Genomic DNA, 17,096 nt, shown 5'->3' with positions numbered 1-17,096 from the left:
CTGAGAACAACCTTCCTCTTTTCTTGGTATTTGAGACAACAGCATCAGCACAGCTGGTTTTGAATGAGCCTTGCTTGCTTAAAAGCCATCTTACCCATGCAGCTGAGGAAAGCGTATGATCTTTTAAAAAGTAAGAGGGACTTTAGCACGTGTAAGGTTTTACCAAGTTAATTCTCAGAACTCCTTTGCTCACATTCTCACATACACATTAAAAGCTGCAGAACAGTAAAGTGTTATGTAGGTTTTCTGACCATGTATTGCTGTTAATTAGCACCAGCACAGACACTGTAACTCAGAGACAGACCCCTTTGCACAAGCTTCCTTCACCAGAAGGGCAAGAATATGCCTAATTCCCACTTACTGACAGCATAAAAACTTAGCAAACAGGAATGCAAACTTTGACATGAGAATATTGCTTAAAAACCTATCAATATTACATGGAAATAAAAGCTGGGCATGATATCTACTTAAGAATTTAAGTGTTCTCTGCTGGCAATTAGGCAACTGTAACAATCTTCCCTAACCAGTTTTGTCTAATTACTTACACCAGTCAGATGCCACTTCAGAAACCCGAGGTAAAGAGATTTGTATAGCTGCATTTTTAAAGACACCAGCACACACTGCTAGGAGCTTTTCAGAACCGTGTGAAACTGCACAAAACATTACAAAAATTAGTTTTCCAGCTTGATTTGCAACTGCAAGTGAAATACAATTAGCACACCTGCATTTGTAAATGCAGAATAGAAACGTCATTCTTCACAAAAGAGTTTGAGGTATCTTATCTATATAGCAATCTTTATTTCAAAATGGCATTTATTACAAAAAAATGTAAAAATCCAGCTAAACCAGAAATGCTGAGATTGTTTTCCTGGGCTATCAAAGGTCCGTGGATCTTTGTCCCCATAGCCTTTCCCTCACAATATTTTTCCCCGCTTCCAGTCTGATTACACAGGTGCAAATGCGCCTAAATGGCCTGAAATAGATAAATACATTGAGAAAGGCAAAAGCTGTAAAGCTAAATGCATGCAACAAGTTCTATCAGGAAGAAACCCTCAAAAAACTTAAGTGTAAAGCAGAGGTAATCTGCAGGTATCCAGGGACTTGCTCAGTCATCCTTGTCTTTCGCTCCGTGTTTCAGGATGCGCGTGAATTCAATGTAGTTGAAATTGCCCTTTTTATCGATGGGCGCCTCTCTGTACAGCTCATCCACCTCTTCATCCGTGAACCTGTCCCCCATGGTCGTCAGCAGCTCGCGCAGGTAGTCTTCCTGGATGAACCCTGGAACACAGTGTGAGAGGACATAAGAAAAAAGAGATTTTGTATTTATCTGCGAATACATGGATGATAATTTCTTTCTTCAAATTCTTTGTTTCAATTCAAGACACTTACAGTCTTTGTTGCCAAATTAAAACATAGCCATTAAATCCTATTACTATCATTGCCAAATAATTACAAGCGTTCAATCAAGTCAAGCCTCTTAGTTAATATGCATGCTCTCACTGCTTCAAGTAAAGGCCATTTTATGATTTGCCCGTGTTGTCTCAAAGAATATACAAGTTTGTCAGCATGCATACTGGACCTTCTTCCCAACAGCAGGGCTATACTCCCAGTAGCACTGACAGCCTTCTAACAACTGAGCATGCCTAATGAAAATCACTAAAGAAAAAAAATATGGAACTTGAGTACCAGTGCTCAACACGTCCATGAAACACAGGCGAGTTTGAAATATTTCAAAGATTTTAAATTGATCTTAAATCAGTGACAAAACTCAGATTTACTAGATTGGTTGCAAAGAACACATTTTTGACATTGTTTATTAAACAAGCAACCTCATATAACTTCTGATTCCTTCTATCAGCACCCTTGTGAGTCACATAAGGTTTTTGTTGTATTAATTTTCTTCTCCCTTAAATGCAGCTTAGAGGGAAGGTTGATACAAGCTGCTCACAGAAAACAAGTTCTTCAGAAAAGCACAACAGCTTTGAAGACAAGGATTCCCCTTACAAGAGTTGCCCCAAAGCTGAATTAGAAGTTAGGAAAAATTTAAGACCCTGGTTCCCAATCAGCATCTTGTTCTCCTTTCTCCTGTCTTGAGCAAGGGATTTTAAGTTTTATAGTGTTTGAAAAAGTAACTTCAACTGCTGAGGATATATGGCATGATTTTTAGTTTGCAGAAACCAATTTTAGAGCTTAAAAATTCATCACCACTCTATGAATACAAGTATTTATTGTTATAAAACTAAGTAGAAATAATACACACACTGTTATTTTGCCCACGTACCTGTTGCTTCTTCATCAAAGCAAGCAAAAGCATTCCTGATGACGTCTTCTGGATCGGTGCCATTTAACTTCTCTCCAAACATTGTGAGGAACATTGTGAAGTTTATGGGGCCTGGAGCCTCATTCATCATGGCATCTAGGTATTCATCCGTTGGATTCTTTCCTGCAAATAAAGGCAGCTTTAGCTAAAGCTGGTTTAGCTTTCACACTAAAAGAAAAAGTAATCTGAAGAGCATAACACAAACTGAGACACCTCTCCTACGCTATCCCAAACTCAACATCTTCATTACAACAGCGTGAATTTCCTTGGCAACCATAAACAGCAAAGCGACATTACCAAGGGAGGCGAGCATATCGTGCAAGTCCTCTTTGTCAATGAAGCCATCCCTGTTCTGGTCGATCATGTTGAAGGCCTCCTTGAATTCTTGGATCTGCGACTGATCAAACATTGCGAATACATTGGAAGTGGCACGCTGAGGGCGCTTCTTGGTGGTCTTCGTCTTTGCCCTTTTGCTAGACATGTTGGCTGTTGGTTCTAGAGAGACAGAAACATGTCCAAGATTTAGCCTTATTAAATCAGATTACAAGTCCTTGACTGAGAGATGCATAGAGAGATATAAAATTCATGTTTAAGCAAGTACCCCAAAGTATACATTTATTTTAATAGTTCTTGCTCTATTTTCTTTCATATGGACTTCATTTGCTATCAAGCATAATGCCTTCCAGGATTCAGAGACTGGCACTGTAGGCCCATAGCAGGCTACACTGAAAAACTAATCAAATCATAGTTCCTGAAACTCAGTGCTTGAATTATCAATTCAATACCCTATCTGCATCACCCACAAATGAAGACAACTACATACTTAGCAGTTTAGGAGGCACTGTTGACCTACCACATAGGAGGATATGGGCTGCCAACATAGCACAGTATATAGCGGTTAAATAAATCAAGCCGCATGCTCAACTAATATTTGGGGGATGGAGGAAGAGAAAGTATTTTAGGCTCTGAATAGCATTTTGTTAGAATAGCTGCTGTTAAAAGAGCAGTAGGATTTTCAGGACACAGAATGTTTCTGACAAGAGCCTCATGGTTTTTGTGAAAATCATTGGATGGCACAGGGACTGGGAGAGAGATCTGCCAAAGAGCTCCTACTGCAATGCTTTCATCAAAGCCAACTAGAGGATCGTGGTGTTAGAAAAAGGACACTGACGTGGTTCAGAAGCACTACATTGCTATTCTCTTACACAGTGGAACTATTACATACTATACACACAAATGCAAGCGTACTCTTTTAAATTAATTGACATAACAGTTCTAAAAATCTGGATTGTTTCTTTTAAGTTATCAACCTTTTAAAACATTTATATATTCTTACAGAATCTTTATGGAGTTTCATGTATCACAAACATACTAATTTCATTGTTTCCCTTGAGGTGTCAAATGAAGAGAGAAATGTGGTAGTTTCCATGTTTTAACAGTAATATAAGGGTAGAAGTGAGACTTTCAAGTTAGCTGCTTCCTTTTAGCTGCGAAGAAACATATACTGTTCAACTATGGTTGACAGTACAAACACAAAAAGCTGAGTCATTCACTGAAATGCAAACACAAAGACCTCATCATTGCTATTGGATCAAAGTAAGGTAGACCCTTTTAAAGTTGTTTCTAAAAGTCTTGTACACCTCTGTGCCTTAGTTTTATCTAATGCAAGCAATCCATGCTGCTATAATCTTTTATTATGCCCAAACCAAGCATTATGCAAACCAGATTCCTTCCATCCTCAATTTTGAATTTGACAGGAAGCACCTGCATCAAGTGCCATGAAAGAGGATAAATTTAAGTTTCACCTGTAGACACAAGAATGCCAATATTTTGAAATTTACAATCAGTATTAATTTTGTAATTTTAAAAAATTATCTGGTCAGAAATGCAATTCTAAATCAGAGTCACAGCACAGTTCTATGGGTTTCTTAGATAGTTTGCTCAAAGTTACTACTATCTGTCAGACTCCTGAAAAGCAAGACTGAAGTCACTAACTTGGATTCATCCTTTAACAAAAAAAAAAAAAGGAGTAAAATTAAGCAAAGTAAATCCCTTACATGGTCAGCCAATCCAATTTTCAGGCAAAAAGCAGTTAGGTTTTTTTGTTTTTAATTAAAGGAAAGACATTTTACCTTGCTTTGTATCAGACACATGACATGCTGAACCAAGCATCTGGATCATAAAAGGATATTCCATGGTTACGTCCTTCTCAGTCTGTCTACAAAGAGTGTAACTGATTTCCCTTGCTAATTCCACACTTTTAAATCCTCCGTGCATATACAACATTCTTCTGACGTATACAAAAACCCATTATGTCCTGAACTAAAAATAGCCTATGAAATGCAACTGTGCATCATTCAACTGTGAGAACTGAAGTTCTCTTCATTGCATTCACTAACCACAGGCTATCTGAGATGTCTGGCCTCCAACAACACTTCAACAAATAAATATGAACTCCTGACATCTAGATATTTATGAAGACAGCTGACAATAAAGGTAGCTTGCTTTCAAGCTACAGTCAAGTGTTGTGCATAACCTCAGTCATTTTCTTACCTCTGTAAACACACTCATGCAAGTTACTGCAAAACTCAATTATTGATTAAAAGTTCCACTACCTAGAATAGAGTCAAACAATCTCTGTTAATAACTGATCTCTGAAATAATTCATAGTTTTCAGGATATGGCCTATTCAAATTAAACAAAAAAGTTTACTTTGCATGTGCTGCAAGGCAGCGCTCCCGGCAAGCCACTACCTGCAATTCCCTCAAGTATACTTCAATCCAAATTGAGAAGAGGTAACAAAAGGAGACTACTGCTGACTGTAGCTACACATGGTAGGAAGGAAGCCTGTTTGTTTCTAATTCTGTTTCAGAAGATTGCCATATCAGAATACTGTACTAGAGAAGATGAAAATTTGCCAATGCTTGCATTACTATTTTCTAAGTTTCTCTCAACCAGGCTTGGGAGGCAGCCATACAGAATACATGACTTTCACTTGAAAAGACTGTCAGCCTGCATATCGTGTCTAAGACTGTAGTGCCTTTCAGCCCAAGTTTGGTGCAGGTATGCCTGAAATGGTAAAATACTGTCTGTCTGGGCCTAAAAAGTGGTGGCGAATTGAGTTAAATCCAGTTGGTGACTGGTCACAAGTGGTGCTCCCCAGGGCTCAGCAGTGGGACCAGTTCTCTTTAATATCAATGATCTGGATGAGGGGATTGAGTGCACCCTCAGTAAGTTTGCAGATGACACCAAGCTGAGTAGGAGTGTTGATCTGCTTGAGGGTAGGAAGGCTCTACAGCAGGATCTGGACAGGCTGGATCAATGGGCCGAAGTCAACTGTACAAGGCTCAACAAGGCCAAGTGCCAGGTCCTGCACCTGGGTCGCAACAACCTGAGGCAGCGCTACAGGCTTGGGGAGGAGTGGCTGGAGCTGCCTGGTGGAAAAGGACCTGGGCGTGCTGGCTGACTGCTGGCTGGACAGAAGCCAGCAGTTTGCCCAGGTGGCCGAGAAGGCCAACAGCATCCTGGCTTGTATCAGGAATAGTGTGGCCAGCAGGAGTAGGGAAGTGATCGTGCCCCTGTACTCCGCATCGGTGAGGCCGCAACTCAAATACTATGTTCAGTTTTGAGCCCCTCAGTACAAGGAAGACGCTGAGTTGCTGGAGCATGTCCAGAGAAGGGCAACGAAGCTGGTGAAGGGTCTGGAGAGAAAGTCTTATGAGGAGCAGCTGAGGGAACTGGGATTGTTTAGCCTGGAGAAGAGGAGGCTGAGGGGAGGCCTTCTCACTCTTTACAACTACCTGAAAAGGGGTTTTAGGTAGGTGGGTGTTGATCTCCCAGGTAACAAGCGATAGGACAAGAGGAAATGGCCTCAAGTTGCATCAGGGGAGGTTTAGATTGGATATTAGGAAAAATGTCTTCACTGAAAAGGTTGTCAAGCACTGGAACAGGCCACCCAGGGAAGTTTTTGAGTCACCATCCCTGGAGGTATTTAAAAAACATGCAGATGTGGGGCTTAGGGACATGGTTTAGTGGTGGACTTGGCAGTGTGAGGTTGATGGTTGGACTTGATAATCTTAAAGGTCTTTTGCAACCTAAATGATTCTACGAAATACTGCACCCAACGGTGGAAAACTATTAGAAAGAGGGTGATAAATTAGAACATGTTCAGAAAAACAAGCACATCAATCCAGTTAGCCAAAGAGATCAATTTACAATGAAAAAGTTCCAAGTGTTTACACTTAGTATTATCTCTTTGTGTACAACAGTGAATGACGTAACAAGCAAGAACTAACCTCATCTGAGTCAAGCACTGGACCCACTAGTTCTAGAGAAAACAGTATTTCAGATGAGAAATCCACCAGGTCATTTTTATTAAAAAAAAATAATCATGATTTTGTAATTGAAATAGGGTAAGTATAGCCTGAAAATAGAAGAATTTCAGCAGATAAAAAGTGGAAATGCTTCACATTAGATAGTACAAGTCATAACAGGCAGGTTTAGTCTGTTGTTTAACACTATGATGCACTGAATGGTCTGGGCCTCGTTTTGGAAACTGTTCAAGAAACTTCTAACTTAAGATCTTGCCTGCAAGACTTACCATAAAGTATTTCAAAAAACGTAACCTTTATTTAGGAAGATTTTCACATATTAAAAACAGTAAGTTGTACCCATTGGACTAGAGACATAGTAATAGCACTATGCTGCTCCTGTGCTGCTTGTACATATACATTCATTTGCTTAGTCGAGCAGCAGCAACGGATACCAAACTACAGAAGCACAGGAAGTCATTACACTCCTTACCTCTGGGAAAACGATAAACCCTAGGAGACAAAACCAAGCAACTAAAGAGCTTGAGTCAGACAATAAGGTACAAAACTTTACAACCCACTAACAGTGGTGCAAGTTTAGAGGCAGTGGCCGGAAGTTATGCTTCAGGGAACAGCCTCGTGTTCCAACAGTGGTTTTCTGACTGCAAATGTTTATCACTCAAAAATAATAATAAAAAAAAAAAACAAAACAAAAAAACCAAACCACAAACGAAAAACAAAAAACTGAAACCCAACCCTTCCCCAACAGAAAACACAGACCCAGGAAAGTCTCCAGATAAAATTTAGTACTGTACTGAATATTTTAACACTGCCAATTTTTGGGGAACTTTATTAAACTAAGATATAACAGCCACCTTCTCTTCAATCACCAAATTCAAAAGTCAGCCTCAAAGCTAAATCCCAAGTTCTGTCCATGCAATCAGTTACGGCATCAGGTACCACCACCACCACCAGGAAGAGACGATAAGACCAACGCACTCCAGCAGATCTGTGCCAACGCTCAATAAAGAGCAGATTACACTTTGAACAAAATACCCTATGCCATCTCACCTAGTCTCAAAAACCACCCATATACACTCCTCGTTCATAAGTTTTCCTAAAGGCTTGTACAGGACTCAAACCTGCCTCAACACCTAGTTTTTGTGACTCAACAAATCCTCTGTCCGCAAGTTAGAGAATGGAAATCACTATGAACTGTCCCCAGTTGCTCTGTTTCGGCCGTAACCGTTTCAAAACGTAAGCAGGAAAGGACGGACTCACGACCTCCCCTGCTACCTCAGCCTCCTCCAGCCGCCGGAGGCCGGACCAGCCCTTCCCATGCTCCAGCAACGGCGAGGAAACGGCTGCGGGGGATCGATGCGGCCGGAAGGCGGCCGATCCGAGCCCCGCGGGGTGCCGGTGCCTACGGGCACGGCCCATCGCCTGCCCCGGCTGGCGAGGCGGGGCACCACCGGGGTAGGGCATGTCCCTCCCCGTCCCCGCACCACCCGCGGCTCCGGCCGGGCCCGTCAGCGGCGAGGGGACGCCGCAAGCGACCCCCGGCCGGCTCCTCAGGCGGCCCCGCCCCCCGCCCGCCTGCCCCTGGCTCCAGGCCCCGCCAGGAGGCCCCCCTCCCCTCTCTCCCCCCGCGCTGGCGGCGGCCCCGCCTCACCCGGCGGCTACGGCAGAGGGTCCTCGTCCGAGCGCGGCGGGCGATCAACGGCAGCAGGAACGGCCGCGGCAACAGCGCTTCCGGAGAGCGAGCGGCCGCCGCCCCGCCGGCACAGAGGAAGGAAGACGGGGACGAGACCATTCGCGCGGCGGGGAGGGTGGTGGGGGTGACGACGAGTCTCGTCGCTTCGGCGGCACCACCCATGCAAGGAGGAATCCCGCGGTGAAGGTCTGCTTCGCGCCTCCCCTCAGGGGTCTCTGCCGTCCTGGGTGGGGATGAGGCCAAGGTCCCGGGCTCGGCCTCTGTCGCCTCCCCTCCCCCCGCCGGGGAGCGGAGCGTTGGTGCAGCGCGGTGCGGTCACCGCATTCCAGAGGCGGGGGCGGGGGCAGCGCCGTGCCTGCCCTTGTAAGGCAACGGCGGGAGTTTCCTGCTCGCCCGCCTCGCGGCGACGGGCGGGACGGGGCGGGGCGGGGCGGGGCGCGGTGGGGCCGGGGAGGGCGGGGCCGGCCTCCGCGGCCGGGGGGCCGCGCGTCTCCCACCTCCCCTCGCCTCACACCGGCCCCAAAACTGCCCCTCCCAACCGCCCGCAACCGCCTTCCCGCGGGCCTCTTTGTACTTACGGTTACAGTTGTCTCATAAGGCGTCACAGACCTCAACTCTTCCCATTTTCCGACATAAAACGAAATCATGCTCCCTCTTGACTGTGAATCTCCAGGGCAGCGCGGTGGCGGCGCGGGGGCAGCCGGTCACCAGCCAATAAAACGTAAAAATACGCTTCATTACGCTGTCGCACGCTCTCAGGAGGTGGCACCTCGCAACAGCGGAGGGAGCTGATGCATCTGGAAGGCTGTTATTAGCCAGCTAATTCCTCGCCCGTCGTGGGTCCGGAGGCTGTAAGGCTGCGCATCTGGCCTGGTTTCCCAAGTAAAAGGGCTTGTGCTGGTTTGTCGCCCATACGTCACCCCATCCCGCACTAATTCTTACCTGCCTCAGCCGATGCCAGCAGGTGTAACAGGTGGCTGGAGGCCTCGGGTGTACTCAATTCTCACATAGTTTGTGAAAACGGTGAGAGATTACCTGTATTTCTGACCTTACGGAGGGAAATAAACTGCACTGCATGAACGGGAGGTGCAGCAGCCAGGCTGTGCCTCCCAGGGGGTACCCTGGCCGGCCGAGAGAAGGGTGGGGGTGAGAGCGTGGCTCGGGGGAGCATCTCCTCTGCTCGGCTGCCGAGTCAAAGGAGAGCCGCTTGCATCGTTTCCCCTGTCGCTGGTGCTGCTGGGGTATTTTTCATTTATAGGGAAGCGGAGTAGTTTCTCTCACATCTCCTGGCCACAGGCCGCCCGCTTGGAATGAGGCTTCTGCACCGTGACAGGTAGCGCCTGACCCCAAGCGCAGGCGTTTCTGTCGCAGAGCAACTACACCGTGGAAGCTGAGACAACCTGAGGCAACCTGGAGCTGAGGCGACAATGCGGAAATGTGTCGTTCCCTGTGCTGCGTACAAAAATCGTGCCTGTTCTGAGCCACTTTTTTCAATCTTTGTTTCTTATGTTTCTAGAGTCCAATACTTCTACTGCTGGAGTCAGTGGCAAAATTGACATGTAATTTAGCAGTGTTAGCCTTGATAAGAGCAGGAAGGGGAATCTTTATCTACGTTAGAGGTTGTATTTTTAACCACCAATGAAATGAATAATACTCGATAACGATTTCCTAATTTTTTCCTTCAGAACTTATATTAACTCAATGATTTATAAGTATATTTATTTTAATGACCTGTTCTAAAATAATTTTTTAGCTTACCCAAAATTGAAATAATGAAAAATGTACTAATAAAAGAAAAATCAAAGGCTAAAGTGTGCAAAATTAACATGTCAGAATGAGCCTTCACACCTGAGATCTCTGTCTGAAGTGTCTGGATATGAGTAACAGCCAGGTTTAATATTTAACATAATGAGCAATACTTAATATGTTGACTAACCATGGAGGACTTCAGTCTATACTCTAAATTACCATAGGTGAGTTTGCCTTATTGCCCATTGACCTTTCATAAGATCTTTTTCTGAATCATTTCTTCATGGGAAAAGGTGTGCAACCTTCTATTTGGAGAAACGGAGAAATTTAGAGACTTACTAGATTTCAGGCATCTTTAAGAAATGCAGATGGCAGTAATAATGATTCATGAAGAGCAATCCTGTTTCTAGGAAAAAAAATAATTAAGCAGTTATAAAAAAATGCATTGTTTGTTTCTAACACTCCTCTTCATTAGCTCTCATTAAACTTCTTTAGCCAGTATAAAAGCGTCATGAGTTCCACTTTACAGATGGTGAAACTGAAGCACAGGTGGGCTGAACAACCAGCGATACGCAAAGGCTCCAGATGAGAATGTAAAAGGATATTCCATAAGTAGTTTCGGAGTCTTACCTTCGATGGGATTTAGAAGCTTGCATGCTTCCAAAACGCTTATGAACTTCCAATCTTTGGACACCTAAATAATATTTACTTTAAAGTGACTTACCTGCTGCTTCCTCAGAGGCCAGAGGTCCCTAAAGGAGGAAATTTTCCAAGGCTGCTTGTAAACTCAGCCTTGAATATATGCTAGACAGGCTAATCCTTCTTGGTTGTTGTCTCTTTTGTATGCATGTATGGTCTCATTGCAGTAAATACACTATTAACGGAGCAACCACACGCCTCACTTAGCTGACAGGCAATCTGCCTGAGAACTCCTCTGCGGTGGCTTGTTTGGGGAAGGGTCTGCCTTCCTGGGCTTGCTCGGTCACTGGCATCATCGTGGTTTGCATCTTCTGTGTCTTTTCACGCTCCACTGTTGCGAGGATCTCCACTGCTGCTTTCTGTATGCTTTTGGGGAACTTCTCACTCTCAGTAATACCTTATTCTGCATGTAGACTGGTATTTTCCACTTGCATACAATACGATTCCCCTCCATGGAAATTATCATATTGCAATCCAGGCTGGCAACGGCATGTCTAAATGAATTATATCAATTTACCAAGAAGAGTGTGCAGCCAGCAAAATCCTGGCCATACGGAAGTAAAGGGCCAGAATGTCACACCTCCTCGTCAGTGTGTCTCCTCTGTGAGGATGTATCTTACTGGGAGAAGGATACTTTAACGAAGTGCATAATTCAATGAAGCTCATGCTTCATTAAAAAAAAAACAAACCGAAACAACTCAGTGACACCTAGAGCATTCGAAGAAACCAAAGCTAAGCACTGCCCTCCAGTAGATGATTTACCTACTCTAACCATATGTCAAATTTAGCAATATGTCCAATGCTTTTCAAATGTTTTACTATCTTTGTCTAGAAATAAAACAATTACCAAAGTAACTAAATAATAACAATAACAAAATAAAATATAAGAGTAATAATAGTAGTAATAGTAGTAGCTTAATACATTTGCAGCAAAAGTCAAGATAATATATTATTTCATGATATTCAGTTATACAAACAATAGTATAGTCAGACTACTAAATAAAATAAACCAAGGAAGCAGGACTACAGTTACATTCTGGGAATTGCCAATACTGACAGTCAGGAAAGAAGTAACGTGCTCTAACTTGTCGCCAATTCCAGCAATCAATACACACCTTCCACGCTACAGTGAATAATGTAAGTTTATTTAAACAGTGCAACTCCCGCTGACAGCAGCACGTGGAAGGCGGGTGCCACGTTGTGGGCCTGGCAGTGCTGTTCCCAGGGAATTCCTAGCATGGGAATATGGCCATGCACCTCACGGACCCGTGAAGATGTGCCTGGGGAGAAGTCAGAGGTGCTGCTGCTTGCTCACTCTGTGCAGGCTGGGCTGCTTTATCCGTATTGTCTGTTTGCTTCCTGCACAACTCGGACGTCCCACTCACAGCTGAAGTAAAGAAATAGTTTGAAAATGCAAAGTGACATCAACACACTTGACAATAGACCAAACAAAGTGCTCTCTAAGCCGAGCTGCTGTTCTCCCACACCATGAGGCTGTGAGCAACAGCATGTGGAAGAGTAATGGCCAAAGTGTCTGAAGTGTTAAAAAAGAGCACTGTGGTGGGCTTTCCACACTGAATAGCTGTGTCCATGTAGTGAGTTAGTCCTCTGGTCTTGCTGAACAGCAAATAACTACGAAGTAATGGTTAAAAATACAGTTACCTTTGATCACAGTATGGTGGATGACATTAGATCTTATATTTATCTTGCTCTTCCCAGAGACTTCTTTCTGCTACATTTCTTTCTTCCCAGGCCACATTACATTTTCCCCAGCCATGTTCAGTGCTACAGGAACATTTTTAGTTTGAACATCTCTGCAATATTCTCTTCTTTTTAATCTTGCAAGTGCATCTCTCTGCCATTTTGCACAGTTGTATTACGTGTGAAGTAGATTTGTCCTTTCGTTTTGGGACGAAACCTGGCTCTAAGGTGGAATGCAAGCAGCCGGGCCATGCACTGGGCATTGCAAGGCCTGGAAGTGAAAGGAATAGCAGCCCATCCATCCCCTATGCCCATTCTGCTCTGTGTCAGCTTCTCTCACACCTTACTTATCTGTGGGCAGGTTATACAGGTTGTGCAGTGACTGGGGGTGCACAAAGCCGATGCGGATGCTGTGTGAGCAGATTGGGTTCGCAAGCAGCACGGCCACGTTCCCACCGCACTCCCAGGCTTCCCTGGTTGGCAGGCAGGACATCCCCGCTCTCCGCAGCAGCATTCCTTCGTTTGTCAAGCTCCTATTGTAATCTTTATCCTGTAATTTATATATGTCTTGTGCTATAAATGTTTTATTTTTTCCAGGCTATTTCTTTCCCTGGTAGCTGTTGACTACTAGGTTTAAGATGAAATAGCTCTTACCATTGTGCCTTCCTCCAGGAGGAAGATGTCTGTTTCTACCCTACTCTATTTCTGTCTCTACTACTTACAGCAGTAGTCTGCTACCTTTCCTTACTGTCCTTTCAAAGTCTGGGACACAGAAACTCCATCCACATCTGAGGCATCCCAGCACCGTGCATCTGGGCTCAGAGTCCATCCTCCCAGCAGCTCCTTTCTTGCTCCACTGCCAGAAACCCGCACCAGAGCCCTGCTGCTGCCTGCTTTCAGGCTCTGGGGAGGCTGAGGATGATTTGTTCACTTTGATTTTTAATTCTGACCTTGAGCTGGGCACGTTTGTGTCGCTACAAGCCACCTGTGATGGAAGCAAGCAGCTCCCGTCCCAGCTGTCACCAGCAAGGGGAGCTCCTCTTTTGGGGAGGACAGACACAGACAGACAGGAACAGACAGAGAGAGAGAGACAGAGACAGACAGACGAGGTCCGGTACCACCACAGGCAGGAGAGGACGCTGTAAAATGACATTAAATCGTTTTGGGGCTAAATCCTATCCTGCTGCGGCCTGGAAAAGGAAAGGGCAAAACCCTACAAGTGCCACAGGCTCCGGGGTGACATTTGGGGTACTTCTGAGTTCCTCAAATGCCTGTAGCGAGTGTCTGCCCACCTTTACCGAGATAAACTGCTGGCTGCTTTACAAAGTGGGGGTCTGCCTTGCTATGGTATCCCCTCTTTGCTTCACAGCTGTTAATTGCTTTTTCCCAATCACCAGAAACTTACAGAAGCATCTCCAGGCTCTGTTTGTGTCAGAAGCTTTCCTGAGAGCTTGGTTTATCACAGCTGTTGAAGCTCTGTGAACCCTGACATCACGGCTTCACCTGTGATGACACCCTGAACAGTCTCTCTGGTTTCAGAACAGCCTGGGAATCAGTGTATTCATTTTATGAAAATCCCGAATATTTTTTTTTTTTCTGGGATGAAAATAATTTTGGTTTATGGTGTTGCCATCAAAATCGCAAATGCAATAACAGGTACAACATCATAGTAATCAACAACACCTATGATAAATATGTTTTCTGCTTGTATAACAAAACCAGTCTCCTTGTTTTCAGCAGAGGTACCTGTGTAAGCGTGATGAGCCAGAGCTGACCTACCATTTGAACAAGGTTTGCAAATCTTCTTCTGAATCTGGAATGAATTTAGAACAGGCTGAAAGGATATTTTTAATAAATCTGGGTTGAAAAATACACTCAAGTGTTTGGAAAGTATATGAAAACAAATATTCTAGATTAGGCCAAGAGCTGTAAAAAATGAGATTTGGGGTGAGTTTCATTCAAACCTGAAAGCCAATGGAGAGCTCATAGTTTATGAACCCTTTTAATCAAGAATTGAGGAAATGAGGACATGGACACACTGAACAAACAAATTACAACGAAAAAATGAGCAAACAAACAGAGCAAATTAAACCCAGCTTCACAAAGCTCTAAGGATGCTATCCTTCTCTAGCCATGCTTCCCAGTCCAAGTCTACCTGGATATCCCACAGGAACATGTTAACTTTGATGTTAGGCTTAAGAACATGTTCTCTCCCTTGTGTAGCATAGGAAAAGTAATGAGGACTTAATGAGGACTGTGAAAAATTGACGAAAGACATAAATGCTTTTAAAATAAAATATTTTGCAATTTTTCTATCTGTAGGCCTTTCCCACTGAATATTATCTAGATGTTCTGCTTGGACCCAGGACTCCACTGGCTCCCTGTTGCCAGCTATGGAAGGTAATATGATTTTTTCTGTTGATGACCCGGGAAGATGTCTCAAAAGCCCTTGTTTAGAAAGCTGGCTTTTGTTCTTTTTAAAAGGGCATCTCACTTTAAAACACAAAGCATTAAGTCTCTGGCCATTTTACGCATGAAAGCAGCCTTGAGACCAGAAACCAGCTGATAAGGTTGAAATGGCATGTGTAACTTGATTCAACCTCTCCAACTGAAAGTGGGGATAAGGAAAAGCATAATCATTTTCCAAACGCTCCACCCAAAACTGTAGTCTGACCCATGGCTCCAGAGTGATAATAGTGGACAGAAGCTGATTGCGAATGGTAGGGGGAATTGAAAAAACTGTTTTGCAATCCCTCTAGATCGTCACATTTTAAAGGTAGCCTTCTTGTGAGTGTCTCATTTTGCAGAATAGCTGCTGACAGATGATGGTCCCCAAGAGTGTGCCCCAAAAAGGCTTCCTTGGGATAACTGACTGATGTAATAATCCTTTTTTCCCTTTTCCTTCCCTGGTACCAATTTCAAGGAAGAGAAAAGCACAAGCTCCTACTTTTCCAACTGGAAGTTCTGAAGCCCTTGTCCGGCCCTTTTCCCACCAGACTCCGCTTGCCCAGCCCTCGCTGCTTTCTCTGGAGCAGCTGTTGCAGGGAACATGGGACTCTGGCTTCATTGCTGCAGTTTGGGTCTCCCCCGGCTCCCGCAGCCTCCTGGGGACGTGCCCCACTGCTAGGGCAGGCAGCGCATGCACGAGACCAGGCGCTGCTCAATTGAGCTTTGCTGGCAGGCAGACTTGTTCCCATCTTCATTAGCAACCTGGCAGCGAAAAAAATTAATTGCTCCACCAGGAATTTCTGGAGCTCATCAGCAGCTGTTATTAACCCTCTAGCAGTCATTATGCAGCTGCGCTTGGTCGTAAGTCCCTGCTGGCGTCAGCAGAGGGAAGGGGCATATTCCCTCTGTATTTACTCTGCCAGCTGGTGTAACAGTCCCTAGAGAGCTATAAATAAAAAGTAAAATTTTACAGAACTGCAGGAGGGTAAGCAGAAAATCAGCCCTATGACAGGAAGCCCCTAATACCTTTTGCAGGGCTGTTCTCAGACATGCCTTGCACTTAGAGCCGGGAGCTGAGGATTCAGCTGTCTGCCCATCATCGCTGTCAGAGCAGCACACACCATTCCACTCTGAAACCCCAAACACAGGACATTTTTGTTGCTGGGAAATGTAAAGTGCCATGGTACGCTTAATAAGTTAACCTTGTATTCTGTAGGCAAAATGAGAAAAATCTGATATCGGCTGAAAAATTTTCATTGTGTGTTTTATTTTAATGACACTTTCAGCCTGCAGAAGTAATGATAAATAAACGTATTAAAAATTTCAAGGTATCTCCGAAAAAGCTTGATGAAACTGTTTCTTCATCATATATAGATAAATAAAAGAAAATACTGGCAAAAGTCTTTAAGAATAATACATTTCTGGTCCCAAAATATTGCCATTTCTCCCCAGTGTGGATTAATTGCAAAGATTTTTCCCAAAATCCCATTGGAATCTGAAACTTTCAAGAAGTTCAGCCTCTGCAAGCTAAGTAACCTAAAACTTTATATCATAAAACCACAGAATGTGAAAATAGGCTTGAACTATTCAGCTTGATCTCTCTCTCATAGCTAACTTTAATTTTCTTTGGCCTTTGGCCAGAGCTAAAGAGATGTTTAAACAAATCTTTTTATGCAAGAGCAAATACAGTAACTGTGGCTAAACTTCAAAGAACTGCCAGGAGGTGATAAATTATCAGCAGATGGGCTCAAATTTGGACCATCTCATAGAAAATAAGACGAAACTAGTGGACAAATGCTTTCCCTCTGTTTTTGCATGTGACTATAAATAGTAAACAAAGATAAGCCCAATATTTCAGCTGTGCATGTTTAGTCCTTGGGTTGGTATCAGCTTCATAACACAGTGAATCAAATGAACTCCAGACTCCACAGTCTTCTAACTTTATCTAATAACTCTGAGTGTTGTGGGATCCCTATCACTGTTCTAATTATTCCTATAAAGATTATGCTGTTATATGTAAGAGTGTTTCTAATTAATCCAGGGACTGTATGTACATAGAGATAATAACTGTAGAGGCTGTCTTCCTTCCACTGTTTTTCTCATGATAGACATAAACATTAGGAATCGTATCCGTTGGGGTTAGCAGTGTAACAGG

At 43.9% G+C, this 17,096-nt stretch overlaps 1 protein-coding gene across 1 annotated transcript; it reads right to left on the bottom strand.

The window, feature by feature from the left end:
• Nucleotides 1-776: 776 nt before the first annotated feature.
• On the bottom strand, nucleotides 777-8,442 carry LOC104041849 (myosin regulatory light chain 2, smooth muscle minor isoform). The gene is made up of 4 exons (XM_064442931.1): nucleotides 8,303-8,442; nucleotides 2,618-2,815; nucleotides 2,282-2,443; nucleotides 777-1,278 (listed from the first exon to the last, which is right to left on the bottom strand). The coding sequence occupies exons 2-4, from the start codon at nucleotides 2,799-2,801 to the stop codon at nucleotides 1,106-1,108; spliced, it is 519 nt and encodes a 172-aa protein (XP_064299001.1). The 5' UTR covers nucleotides 2,802-2,815; nucleotides 8,303-8,442; the 3' UTR covers nucleotides 777-1,105.
• Nucleotides 8,443-17,096: the final 8,654 nt, after the last annotated feature.

This window comes from Phalacrocorax carbo, chromosome 2, assembly GCF_963921805.1.
Source record: "Phalacrocorax carbo chromosome 2, bPhaCar2.1, whole genome shotgun sequence".
Taxonomy (NCBI): Eukaryota; Metazoa; Chordata; class Aves; order Suliformes; family Phalacrocoracidae; genus Phalacrocorax; species Phalacrocorax carbo.
The sequence above is the reverse complement of the archived record's forward strand: the minus strand, read 5'-3'. Positions and strand labels throughout refer to the sequence as shown.

Bases quoted from the DNA above. Each gene is read 5' to 3' on its own strand.
- LOC104041849 (XM_064442931.1), bottom strand. From the start codon at position 2,801: ATGTCTAGCAAAAGGGCAAAGACGAAGACCACCAAGAAGCGCCCTCAG. The intron at 2,444-2,617 runs GTAATGTCGCTT...CTTTATTTGCAG, and splicing joins CGATATGCTCGCCTCCCTTG to GAAAGAATCCAACGGATGAA. The intron at 1,279-2,281 runs GTACGTGGGCAA...ACTGTGTTCCAG, and splicing joins CTTTGATGAAGAAGCAACAG to GGTTCATCCAGGAAGACTAC.